This window comes from Parasteatoda tepidariorum, chromosome 12 (genome assembly GCF_982258835.1).
Source record: "Parasteatoda tepidariorum strain Cologne lab strain chromosome 12, Ptep-v5.0, whole genome shotgun sequence".
In the NCBI taxonomy this organism is placed as follows: Eukaryota; Metazoa; Arthropoda; class Arachnida; order Araneae; family Theridiidae; genus Parasteatoda; species Parasteatoda tepidariorum.
This window is the reverse complement of record NC_141766.1, coordinates 39355610-39368389: the sequence shown is the minus strand read 5'-3', so window position 1 is coordinate 39368389 and position 12780 is coordinate 39355610. Positions and strand designations below refer to the sequence as shown.

Sequence of the window (12780 nt, the reverse complement as noted above, 5' to 3'; positions counted from 1 at the left end):
GAGATGTTTAATCTCATGCAATTTAAGAAGAATTATTTTTTAAATATTTGCTATATTTTAAGATCAAGTTTGGAACTGATTTTGAACCTTTCTTTAACAGTAAAATTTTTTTTATTGCATATTTGAGCCTTAAAATAATTAACTTTCGCTACAACGATAAGAATACTGAGCATATTAATTTTTTGAAAAGACTATGTGTTTGCAGTCATTGAATAATTTTCTGCAATCTGAGATTTAAATAATGGCCGAAAATTTATATATACGGTTAAGTACTTTAAAAAAAAATTTGTAATTAACTTTCTTTAGTTATTTTTAATTATTATATCAAAAAATAACTTAACTAATATTTAGTAGTTTTCGTATCATGTTGGATTATTTTATAGTAGCGCATTTCCTTACATTTTGGTCAAGTAATTAAGTGCAATAATCTCAAATAATACGATGTTTAGATGCCATAAATCTGTCCAAAAGGTAACTTGAATCTTATTTTTTACGTTTCTAATCATAAAATTTTTTTTTTCACTATCAAACTTCGACAAACGATCCAATTATATTTTCAGATAGGCAAGTAATCACTTTGTGAAGACAGACACAGAAAAAAAAATGTTTCAAAATAATTAAAAAAAGGTTTCAAAATAATTAAAAAAGGATTCAAAGGTTTCAAATAAGTGATAAAATTTTACCAAATGTTGTCCGACATATTGGAAGGTGGGTCTTAGAAGGATATAATACCGAAAACATATTTAAAATTCGCGTTACGGGTTCTTTTTTTTTCAGAGACGTAGCAAAAGATTTTTCCGACCAGGGCGGTAACTTACAACGACTTTAACGACTCTCTTTTTATTGGAGTTTTTCCTTTTGGCTTTTGTTGGCCGCAATTATGATGTTAACTTTTCTTTTCTTTTAAATTTGTTACCTGAACTTCAAAAAAAGAGTTAAGAATCGTTTAAAAAAACGCCAAACAGGAGAGCTGGTCGCTAAAGGCCGCTGGATTGGAAAAGAGCGTTTGGGGCGGATTCTTATTTCCCGTCCTTCCAAACATTCATTTAGTTCAGTTCATTTTTATAATCCCTCCCTCGTTCTAACTAAGTCGATATTACCAAGTTCAATATTACATATTTAAAATCTTCGATAGATATAAAAATTATTTAAAATTGTTAGATTTAAAAATCATTAATTTTAGAAGGTAAATATTGCTGTGAAATGTCTCATAGCTGTTAACTACGTACTCGATTAATGGGTCAACAAATTTGTATATTATTATTTAATTTAAATTTTACAAAAAGAGTGCAAATATTAAGGATATTGTGAAATATTAAGGATTAAATAAGATTCATTAAAAATTAAATAAGCCATATGAATTTACGTCTTGCATAATATTTCGGTTCATTAATTTTGTATTTGCAATTGGGAAAGTGTTTTCCTTCGCCGGCCCTGAAGAGGATATATTATTTTACAATTGTAATTGAACAGCAGAGCCAATTTTGGGTTTACGATAACTAATGTTCAACTTCGTAGCCTTGTAATTTTGAACCCAATCCAGAAGACAAGGGAACTCCTGGATCAAGTATTGGGAGAAATTTTGCCTTTGCAAAAGACTTTTTGATGGAATTAAAACCCGCACTTGCGTTACATGGAGTGGAAAATCACGAAAAACTCCCACGGTTAGGTTGAAGGCAAGGGGACTCTAACTCATGATCTATCTACCACTAAGGATAATTTACGTCAGCACTGTGGTCGGTGCAAGACGGATGCGGAATTGGTATCGACTAGCTGTCGCTGGGATTCGAACCCGGTTCACCTCATTGGAATGACGAATGCTCTATACCCTGAACCACCACGGCTCTGAAGAGTTTATTGGACCGAAAAGCTGGAATATAAGTGGCACGATTTTCTGCAGCGATAGCGAATTTCTGGAAGGAAGCAGGTTCAAATCTGGCTGCCAATGAGAAGCGGTCACCGTTGGTATAAGCTGCAAACAGTATAAGGCAATACCACCTAGAAGAGAGAAGGCCTCAGCACGGGTTACCATAAGCAAGAAATTTGATCCTTTAGTAGTCCATACGTAATGACATCTTTCGTATCTCCTCCACTGCGCAACTTAATAGCCCGAACATAGTTACATATTTCTTATTTTCCTCCATTGCGCAGTTTATGTTCGTCACATCAGACTACTAAATTGAGGCCTTCTCTTTTCCAGTAGGTGTATAAAAATACGATTGTGTTAGCCATCCAGACTGTTGCTTCGATTCGCTTGAAAACTTCTCTAGTTATAATGAAATACGCCCTGGTGGCTCAGGGGAAAGAGCGTTTGCCTTCCAATGAGGTGAACCGGGTAGGAATCCCAGCGATGGCAGATGAAAAAGAATTCCAACCCTGGCTCGCACCGACCACAGTGCAGACGTAAAATATCCTCAGAGGTAGACTGATTATGGGTTAGAGTCCCCTTGACGCCAGGCTAACCGTGGGAGGTTTTCGTGGTTTCTCTCCATGTAACGCAAATGCTGGTTACTTCCATCAAAACGTCCTCCACGAAGGCAAATTTCTCCCGATACTTGATCCAGAAGTCCCTAGTCTTCTGTATTGGGTTCAAAATTATAAGGCTACGGAGTTGAACTAGAGTTATCCCAAAAAATTGGGTTGGCTGTTCAACGATAGTTATAAAATATAAAAAGCGTTCCCTTTTACCTAACTAAACTATTTTTCTTAACTAAACTATTTTCTCCAACTATACTATTTTTCTTATAATTAAAAAACTATTTTCTCTAACTAAACAATTGGGACCACATTTCAGCTACCTCCATATTTTGAAAGTCAAAATTCCAAATCCATCAAAGAAAAGGTACATTTATTCAGAAAAAGTACGTTTTTGTGTCTGATTTCGTTTCTTGAATTATGGCATGCACTATTTAGTCAGCATATTTGAGGTTGCCTCTTTGAATAATTAAGATTGACTTATTCAGCTTATAAAAATCTAATAATTAGAACATAAGTTATTCAGGATGATAGGTGATATTTTTTATTTCTGAGCACTAAATCTCAATTCTCATTCGCTAATCTGGTTTAATTTTTATCGACTAAGAAATATTGAGTTTGGTATCAAAGTTTGAAAACAAATTTGTCTATTTTACTTGGATTATGAGGACATGCAATTTAAAAACGCTATGATAAACATCAAGGAAAAACTTATCAAGTTTTCTGCAAATGAGTTACAAAGCTTCATTTGGTTGAATCATCTTTTAAATTTTTAAAAACAAATTTTCAATATGGAGGAATAAATTATCTGTTTCATATACACAATTCGCATTATTAGCACTATTAAAATAGCAATTCGCAAAGTATGTTTTACACTGAATGAAACACAAAGTTATTTAAAGTTTTTTCATTACAGATGCAAAATTTGTATTAAATATAAACATAGAAAATTATTACAAAATTTATTCTGAAACCATTTGCTCATTTCTTTTCATTAAAAAAAATGGTTTTTAGTTTATCCAAACGTGAGGTTTTACAGATAGGTTCAAACTTGAGAGCTAATTTTTATTATTTTTTTTAGTTTAATACTTTAAAATTCCCTATTTTATTATTCTAAAGAAATTTTTTTATTTAAAATACAGGAATAAATTACTAATTAATTAAAAAAATTACTAATTAATAAAAAAATTACTAATTAACTAAAAATTACTAATTAATTAAAAAATTACTAATTAACTAAAAATTACTAATTAAGTAAAAAAAATTACTAATTAACTAAAAATTACTAATTAATTAAAAATTACTAATTAACTAAAAATTACTAATTAAATAAAAAAATTACTAATTAAAAAATTACTAATTAACTAAAAATTATTAATTAATTAAAAAAATTACTAATTAAAAAATTACTAATTAATTAAAAATTAATTAATTAAAAAATTACTTGTTATTAATGTATCCTGTCTTCTGTAGTATATCTCCATAAACAAAAGTTGGCACTCTTGTTCCACCTTCCCACAACGTCATTTTTGCTCCTCGAAGTGGATAGTTACTACCACCGCTCAAAATTTCGCCGCCGTTCTAAAAAATTAAATGCATTAAAAATTTTAATGAATAAATGAGTACATTTCTTATAAAAATGCCCTTGAAATTAATAAATTAAGTGTTGTTTTTGCCTTGGTGTTAGAGTTAAAGAAAGCATTTGAAGTTGCATTGATAATATGGGGTTAATCAAGATTAATAGAGATTTTGCATATCTTTTGTTAAAAGTTAACAGTAACGCTAACCTTAATGGAGACAATGTGATTGACAGGGAAATTTTCATACATGAGCTGGAAAGTTCAAATAACGTAAAGTTAGGGGAAATTGCAGGAGAAACATAACGCTTCTCAAAATCTTTCTAACGTGAAATATGAAATGAAAATTTTACTATTGTCATCAGAACTGGGATCAAACAGGGCTGTGTAATGTCTGAAACGCTATTTAATACAGTCATTGACTGGATAATGCGATCATTCACACTAAAAGACAAAAAAAAAAAAAAAAAAAAAAGCTGAAATACGATGGAATTTCAATGAAAACCTAGCGGACCTTGATTACACAGACGATATTGTATTGTTGTTTTCCAAACTGGAGGACATGAAGACCAAAACAAATAGACTTGAAGAAAGTGCGAAAAAGGTTGGATTACAGATTAATGAGAAGACTATAATACTAAAAAATAATAGAAGCAAAAATGATGATATATATAGAAAAGGAAATGAAATTAAACAAGCACATTTCAACTACCGAAGTAGGTTCAAATGAAGGCATCACTGCAAGTATTAATCAAGCCCATGCTTTCAGAAAACTACAAAGAATTTGGAAATCATTTAACTTAAATACTAAACTCAAGGTGCAAATTTTTAATACTACAGTTAAATCTGTGCTCTTATTGGCAGCAAATCATGGAAACTAGAAAACAAAAACTCGATACTTTTTAAAAATATACTAGCCAAATAAAATTACTAACAGCGAACTCTGCTATGAAACAAAAACCAAACACATCGCAATAGAAACGAAAAAACGAAGATGATCCTGGATAAGACACACGCTAAGAATGCTCTCACGCGACCCAACAAGAACAACTTTAACATGGACGCAGGATGGAAAACGGAAAAGAGGCCGGCCGAAACTAACCAGCAGACAAATAAAAAAAAGAAACATTTTGCGATTACCCAGTTGGGGGACTGCAGGGAAGTACCAAACTTGTGGCTTCAAGCGCCATCTGTCAAAAAGAGAATTAGGTCAAATAAATAAAGTCATTGTTCTTAACTCTTGAATATAAAAGCAGTAACCAGTGTTTTTGTTTTGTCTATCTGCTTATAAATGTAAAAATATATTGATTGTTAAAATAAAATAACAAAAAGAGTAAAACCGTATCCTATTTTAGACCCAGTGATCAGAGCGAATGCACCAACCTAAAGGGAAACACTTTTATTTTTTAAAGATTTTTAGTATTGAAAATTTCAGAAGCTTGCCACAAATAAGCCTTCAGTTTATTGAAAGTTTTTTTTCCTACTATTCTATATCAGTGACTGATCTCAGATCAGCTTACGACCCAAAAACCTATTTTGAAATAAAACTTAATAGAACAACTTCATTACTACGCAAATAACATAGTACTGATATTTTGGAAGCACATATGTGCTGAAATCAGTCAAATAAATGACTAAATAAATAGGATCCTTTAAACAGAAGTATATTATTAACATACTAGGTAACAAACAATAAAAAAAAAAAAACTGAGAATTTCATATTCATTCCTTTCCTTGCAATACTGATCTTAATATCTTCATTATCAAAAAATTAATTCTTAGTTTCAATTTTGAAATAAGAAAAAAGGGCTTTTAAATTCAAATTATATTTATAGAAAGATTTTGTCGGGGTGTTTCGTTAAAAAAAATCTAATTTTTATAAATATTGAAAAGAGTTCTTTATTATATATTAATAGTATAGGGTCCCGCAGTGGACTGATCGTTATGACACGGTTCCCAGCAGATCACCGAAGTCAAGCATCACTGGCTACGGTCAGTGTGCGGGTGCGAGGCCACAAGGATCAGCCTGCGTAGGGACCGAGGGTGTGTGGTATTGGTCCTCGTTAAACTGTTCTACCGTAAAGTGCTCGACTTCGCGTGCAGGTCGTCGGGCTACCGAAGCGGGGGTGCCATCCCCTCTGCAGAGGAGATGTTTTGAGATGGCGTGTCTTCGGATCATCCTCCAGGGATGTTTCCCAGACCGTCGCCGATAGCCCATTGTGCAGCTCTAGTGCGACGTAAATTAACAACAACAACAATAGTATAGGACCTGGGAAAATGAAACGCTTGCCCTATCTTTACGACAGATCAAACCAAACTAAGATTTCAAACTAAGTCGAGCCATCCTGATTGTCTAAATGAATTACGAGTTTTTTAAGGGAATTTGCTGTTTTCTTTCACATGAGATAATGGTGGAATTGGTCTATAATATGGTTATGAACAGTGAGTGATTTTTTTTTTATCAAATCAAAGTATTTGGGTTTATGGATCGGCCCACATCTATTTCTAGTTGAGTCTTTTTTTAACTCTATGGTGAGTCTTTCAATCGTTAGTTAAGCTTAACAACTTTTCAATACTGGTCAATCTATTTTGATTTAATCCCTTTTTCTTTTCTTTTTTAAATTTAAAATTGTCTACTGAGCTAATTTCTCTTCCTTTCCTTGTACTGCAGGCCTGTAATTAGAATCAGCAGTTAAACACATCTATCTCTAGTTCAGCCTTTTTCACTCTATGATCACTCGTTGTTAGTTATGCTTAATACCTTTTAAATCCTGTCGAATCAATATTGATTTAATTCCCGTTTCTTTTCTTATTTTAAATTTAAAATTGCCTACTGTGCTAATTCCTTTTATTTTACTGTGGGCTTGTAATCAGATGCAGCGGTTAAACTTATTGTATAAAATAAATAAAAAGTATATTGGATACATACATCTGAAATGAATACTATCAGAAAATTGTCCCAGAACCCGTATTTTTTCATATCAGTGACTAGACTGCCAACTGCTTCATCCAAAGCTGTAACCATACCTGTAAAGTTACAAATGATAATTAATTTAGTCAGTGATAAATTATTCCAAACAATTAAAGTCAGTTAAAAAGTTTAATTTTTTTAAATAATTCTAATAAAACATTAAGAAAGCTTTTAAATATGACATAAAATTCTCAGAATTGGAATAAAAATTTGCAATAATGCATAATATTCTCATATTTAATACAGAAAAAAGTTTTCATTTCGAATTTTTCTTTCCAGATAAACTTACAGGATATCTTGATTGCTGAAAAATTAATAAACACTTCGTACTAATGATGTTCTTTTCTTATCAATTAAAAATGGCCAGGGTGTCAACGGGTCATAAAAATTTACGTGATATTTATTTTAAATTCGATGATTTTCAAAGATTTGAGATACAACTTCTCCAATGATTTTGATATGATCAGTGGTGGCTCAGAGGATGGAGCGTTCGCCTTCCAATGAAGTAAACCTGGTTTGAATCCTGGCGATGACGGGTCAATACGAATTCTGCACTCTGCTCGCACCGACCACAGTGCTGACGTAAAATATCCTCAGTAATAAACGGATCACGGGTTAGAGACTCCTTGCCATCAGGCTAACCATGGATGGTTTTCTTTTCTATGTAGCGCAAATGCTGGTTAGGTCCATCAAAAAGTTCTCCACAAAGAAAAATTTTTCCCGGTACTTGGTCCAGGAGTTCCTTTGTCTTCTGGATTGGGTTCAAAATTACAAGGTTACGGAGTTTGTAGTCGTAAACCCAAAATTGGGTCTGCTGTTCAACTACAGTTATAAAAAATGACTGATATTGAAAAATAGAAATTTGTTTTAAAAAAGAAGTGATAGTTAGAACATCTATTAAAAGAGATTTTTGTTTGAAACGATACACTCTGAGGATGGTTATAGCCGCCATTTGCCTATATATCGCCAAAAATCGGACGACTATAGCCACCATTTGTGGCAACGTGTAACCAGGTAAATTATATATAATCCAAAATGGTTTGTTTTAGAAGCTCTTTTACTGCTATCAGGTAGAATTTTTTTTTAACTCTTCAGAAAATTATTAAAAATAAATAAATAAAAATATTTTTCTAATATAAATTGATACACTTAAAATGTGTGATCCGTATTTCACTACCTTCCAAATACATAGCAAATCTGCGTAGATACGTCGCCAATCTGCATAACATGGTTTCAAAATACGTGATCTAACATCCTATCTCACATAACCAAGCCCCCGAATGCACATTATTTTAAAAGCAATCGTACACTGCTCAAACAGCATCAGAGCAAATAATTAGGGAACTAATTGATCATGCTATAAATTATTTAGCGATGACCTTGAGTAATTTGTATAAAACAAACAAAGGAAAAATAAAACAGGTTTAAATTTAAAAAAAGAAAAAAAGTGTAGTCCAACCAATTTAAAGTCACAGGCAACACTGACAATTCCTGTTCCAGCTTTTTTGCTTGGCTACTAGGATTATAATTGATAACCAATCGCGTATGTGACAGTATATTAATATAATGATGGGAGCATTATATAAATATTATAAAATTTTATGTTGCCCACCTTTCATTTATATTATTTAAATTTGTTCTAATATAAAAATTTATCATAATGGAATCTTAAAGATTAATTACATTAAAAAAACGGGGAAAATTACATAATCGAACTCACCGCTAAATATTCTTTTTTCTTTATTTTTAACGTTCATATATTGATCTTCATATATTTGCATATCTTCATATATTATATAAACATAAAAAAATCTCATGTTGCCCACCTTTCACTTATATTATTTAAATTTGTTCCAATACAAAAATTTATCATATGGGAATTTTAAAGATTAATTGCTTTAAAAAACAGAAAAATTACAGGATCGAACTCACTGCTAAATATTCTTCTTTCTTTATTTTTAACGTTCATATATTGATCTTCATATATTTACATATTTTTATACATTATATAAACATAAAAAAATCTCATGTTGCCCACCTTTCACTTATATTATTTAAATTTTTTCCAATACAAAAATTTATTATAATGGAATTTTAAAGATTAATTGGTTTAAAAAACAGGAAAAATTACAGGATCGAACTCACCGCTAAATATTCTTCTTTCTTTATTTTTAACGTTCATATATTGATCTTCATATATTTTTGGTACCTGAAATTAAAAATTAATATTTAACATATTTTATAGCATGAATATAGGCAATACACATTGGGATTTGAGAATAATAATTGTTTTTAAAAATAATAAAGGGGAAAAAGTGATCAAAACAATCATGTTACATACGCAGTACTTACAATTGAATACTGGAAGAAGTTGGATACAATGCAGAGTTCTATACCACAAGAGTCGGATGCGGTTATGCTGCGCCAACGTACAAGAAAAAACTTACAATACTACGTACCCAAAATAAAGGGACTAACGAACAACATGCACTTAAATGAGGTGACATTTGCGATGAAAGTACTTTTACCTGCAATGGGAAGTGGACTGCTTGAAAAGGAAGATATAAAAAAAGGGGTACATTTGGATCTGACTTCGACAACAACTCCGTAACGGCTGTTTTCATAACATCCTGTAAAATAAAATGTGCACTTGTTTCATACTAAAATAACACAATTAATTTTGTTAAAACACACTTTTATCGAGCATAAGACAATATTAATTGAATTTGCAATATTGATACAAAAAATGGTTGTCCTATGACAAAACGCCTAAGTGAAATTTCTTTAAAAAAAGAAAGAGATTTCCCGAGAAAAGTTCTTAGATTAATTTTATTTAAATACATTATTAAATTTATAAATATAAATGTTTAAATACATTATAAATGAAATAAAATTTATTATTTTTTTTTCAAGTCGGCTGATTGTTATAAATCATTTACGTCGCCCTAGAGCTGCACAATGGGCTATTGGCGACGGTCTGGGAAACATCCCTGAGGATGATCCGAAGACATGCATCAGAATTTTGATCCTCTGTAGAGGGGATGGCACCCCGCTTCGGTAGCCTAACGACCTGCTTGCGAACAAAGTCGGGTTGAAAATAAATTTTTTTGTACATAGGTATCAGTTTATTAATATTGTTACTATCTGAATACTCGTTTTTCTTTTTGAAATTGTTAATCAATTCTGAATTGATTAGTAACTTTTGTCTGTCTTTCGATTTTATTTTAAAAAATTTACTTAAACTTACAAAAGTTGGTTCGGAGGATGCTGAAAATTTTTTTAAAAATAAATTCTGTAAAAACCATGTTTTTGATCTAGAAACAAGTTGATAATGAACAATTTTCCAAAAATGCTGATTGTAGAATTGCGTTGGGCAAATTTTGCCCCCAACCCCCCCAAAAAAATTAATCCTCAGCTTTTTATAATAACAGCCTCTACATTTTTCCTTATCCTGATTATGCAACAACATTGCATTTTAAATGTTTTGAAAGATACTTTCAAATAGGTATCAACAGCTTGTCGGACAGTGTTTTGTTTTGGACATAGATTAAAATACCTGTTTTAGAAAAAGGACATTGCTCAAAATCCTTATTTAAGAAAATGAACACAGCTCACAATGCGCGCTAGAAGAAAATAAACATAGTTGTAAAATGCGAGCTCAAAATTCGACAGCTCAAAATGCGTATTTAAGAAAATGGATGTAGCTCAAAAAGTGTATTTAAGAAAATGAACATAACTCAAAAGGTGTATTTTAGATAATAGACACAGCGCAAAATGCACCTTTTCGATGTTAAACCCAAATTTGTAAAAATTGAAACCAAGGACTTCGCTTACTTTTTTAAACATTAAACAAGCATAATCTTTACGGAGCAAAGTCCAGAACTTAGCAACCATGTGGGGCGAATAATTAATGTGAGATTTTGTCCTGTGAGAATTTATCATTGAACTCGAATTTATCATATATATGAAAACCATTTAAATTTCAAAAGTGAAAAGGATATACTAAACTAATCTTCAGTAAAAAAATTCAATTATAAAGCTGTACATAATAAAAATTTAAAATTTATTCACTCACCGTTGTATATATGCCTCTGTAAGCATTTGTTGGCTCTAAATCTTTATGAAAGTCCAATAGCTCTTTCCAAATTTGAACAGATTCTAAAGGTTGAAACATATAAAATTAAAACTTGAAATTTTGAAAATAAATTTCTTAAGAACAGCTAAATGATAATAATATATCAATATTATTAATTCCTTGATGCAGATGGGACATCGGTGTCCTTTTTATATATCTTTTCTGACGTTTTATTTACAAATTATTTTTCAATTATAAAAACAGTCTAATAGTTATATTATCGGAATTATGTTTGTACTAAAATATAAAATCTAACGAAAATAGTTTGAAAATTACTTTTTTCAGTCATATTCAAAAATTTATCAATTGATTTCTTAAATTAAAGAAATTTCAATGACAAATAGTTGTTTCTCTCAGATCTAAGTAACTGCAAATTAAAAAAATTATTTGAAAGTGAGGCGTGCTTAGAAGATTTTACCTTTAATGCAGAAAGAGATACCGGTGTCCCATGCTGTATTTCATAACCATACATTATTAAAATACTAAATATAATATTTTTCACTGATTTTGTGATCTAAATTAATACAACACAATAAAAAAATATGATACGAATTTTGCGTCAAAACACACGTTCAACCAGGAAAACTTTCAAAACAATAAAGGAGACAAACATCTCCGTTATTGTTTCTCATAAAATTTTATAAACGAACTTGTAGAAACTCAAATTTTTCAAACTTCTTCATATAATATCTAAATCAATAAATAAATGAACGAGAAATTTCATCAGACCATTGTTAATATATACTATTCTGGTATAAATTGCAATCGAGCTAATAATTTTGTTAAAATTTCTTACATTAAAGAATTTTTCAAGCATCATAGCATTTTTTGAAAATGTAAATTTTTGTGTTTGCGTAGATAACTACGAAACTTTAAAATAATAGAACTTTACAATTATTTTATTCAATCTTATACAAATTTTACGTAACTCACTTGTTTTTTATCTTTCTCAAATGCCTATTTTACAATCAAAATTTCGATCATTTTCCAACTAGCTTAAGGAATCATATTTCTACAAGATCTCTGTTCGGGTTAACAATGCAAGTTTCAATCGCATCAGAATAAAAGCAGAATTTATAGGCATTATTTTGCCAAATCAAATTTAGTTTCTTAAATCAGAAATCTTTAATAAAAAATTCAACCATTTATCTGTTCAACCATTTTTTCTGCACCTACACTGACCACATTTCAACCAGAACTGAAGCTGCACTGGATGACTATAAAAACTTCAACTGTTTCTCGAACTTATCAGCAAAATTTACCGCCAAATAGAATTTATCGCCAATTAAAAATAGAAAACAGTCTGATATACATAAATCCATAAAAATAGAACAGTAAAAAGAAAAAAAAATTCTTACAATTTACGCTATTTAAGTGGACTACAAAGGAGAAAATAGTTTTATTTTTGTAATATAACAGTAAACGTGGATTGCAAGATTTTTACAATAAACTTCTAATTATTGGATTATTAAGAGTTGTTTGTTTACGTCGCCCTCGAGCTACACAATGGGGTATCAGCGACGGTCTGGGAAACATCCCTGAGGATGATCCGAAGACATGCCATCACAATTTTGATCCTGGATTATTAAGAGAGCCATAGAGAAAATGTTATATGACCCAAA

At 30.8% G+C, this 12780-nt stretch overlaps 1 protein-coding gene across 2 annotated transcripts in view; it reads right to left on the bottom strand.

Moving 5' to 3' along the window:
* LOC107455078 (arylsulfatase B) overlaps positions 1 to 12780 on the bottom strand; it is a 32022-nt gene that overhangs the window by 6114 nt on the left and 13128 nt on the right. For both annotated transcript variants that reach the window (XM_043056367.3, XM_071188140.2), the window contains exons 6-10: positions 11099 to 11181; positions 9552 to 9653; positions 9169 to 9232; positions 6982 to 7079; positions 3920 to 4056 (exon numbers count right to left, since the gene is read on the bottom strand). In XM_043056367.3, coding sequence (XP_042912301.2) covers positions 3920 to 4056; positions 6982 to 7079; positions 9169 to 9232; positions 9552 to 9653; positions 11099 to 11181 — 484 coding nt within the window. The remainder of the gene's footprint in view (positions 1 to 3919; positions 4057 to 6981; positions 7080 to 9168; positions 9233 to 9551; positions 9654 to 11098; positions 11182 to 12780) is intronic.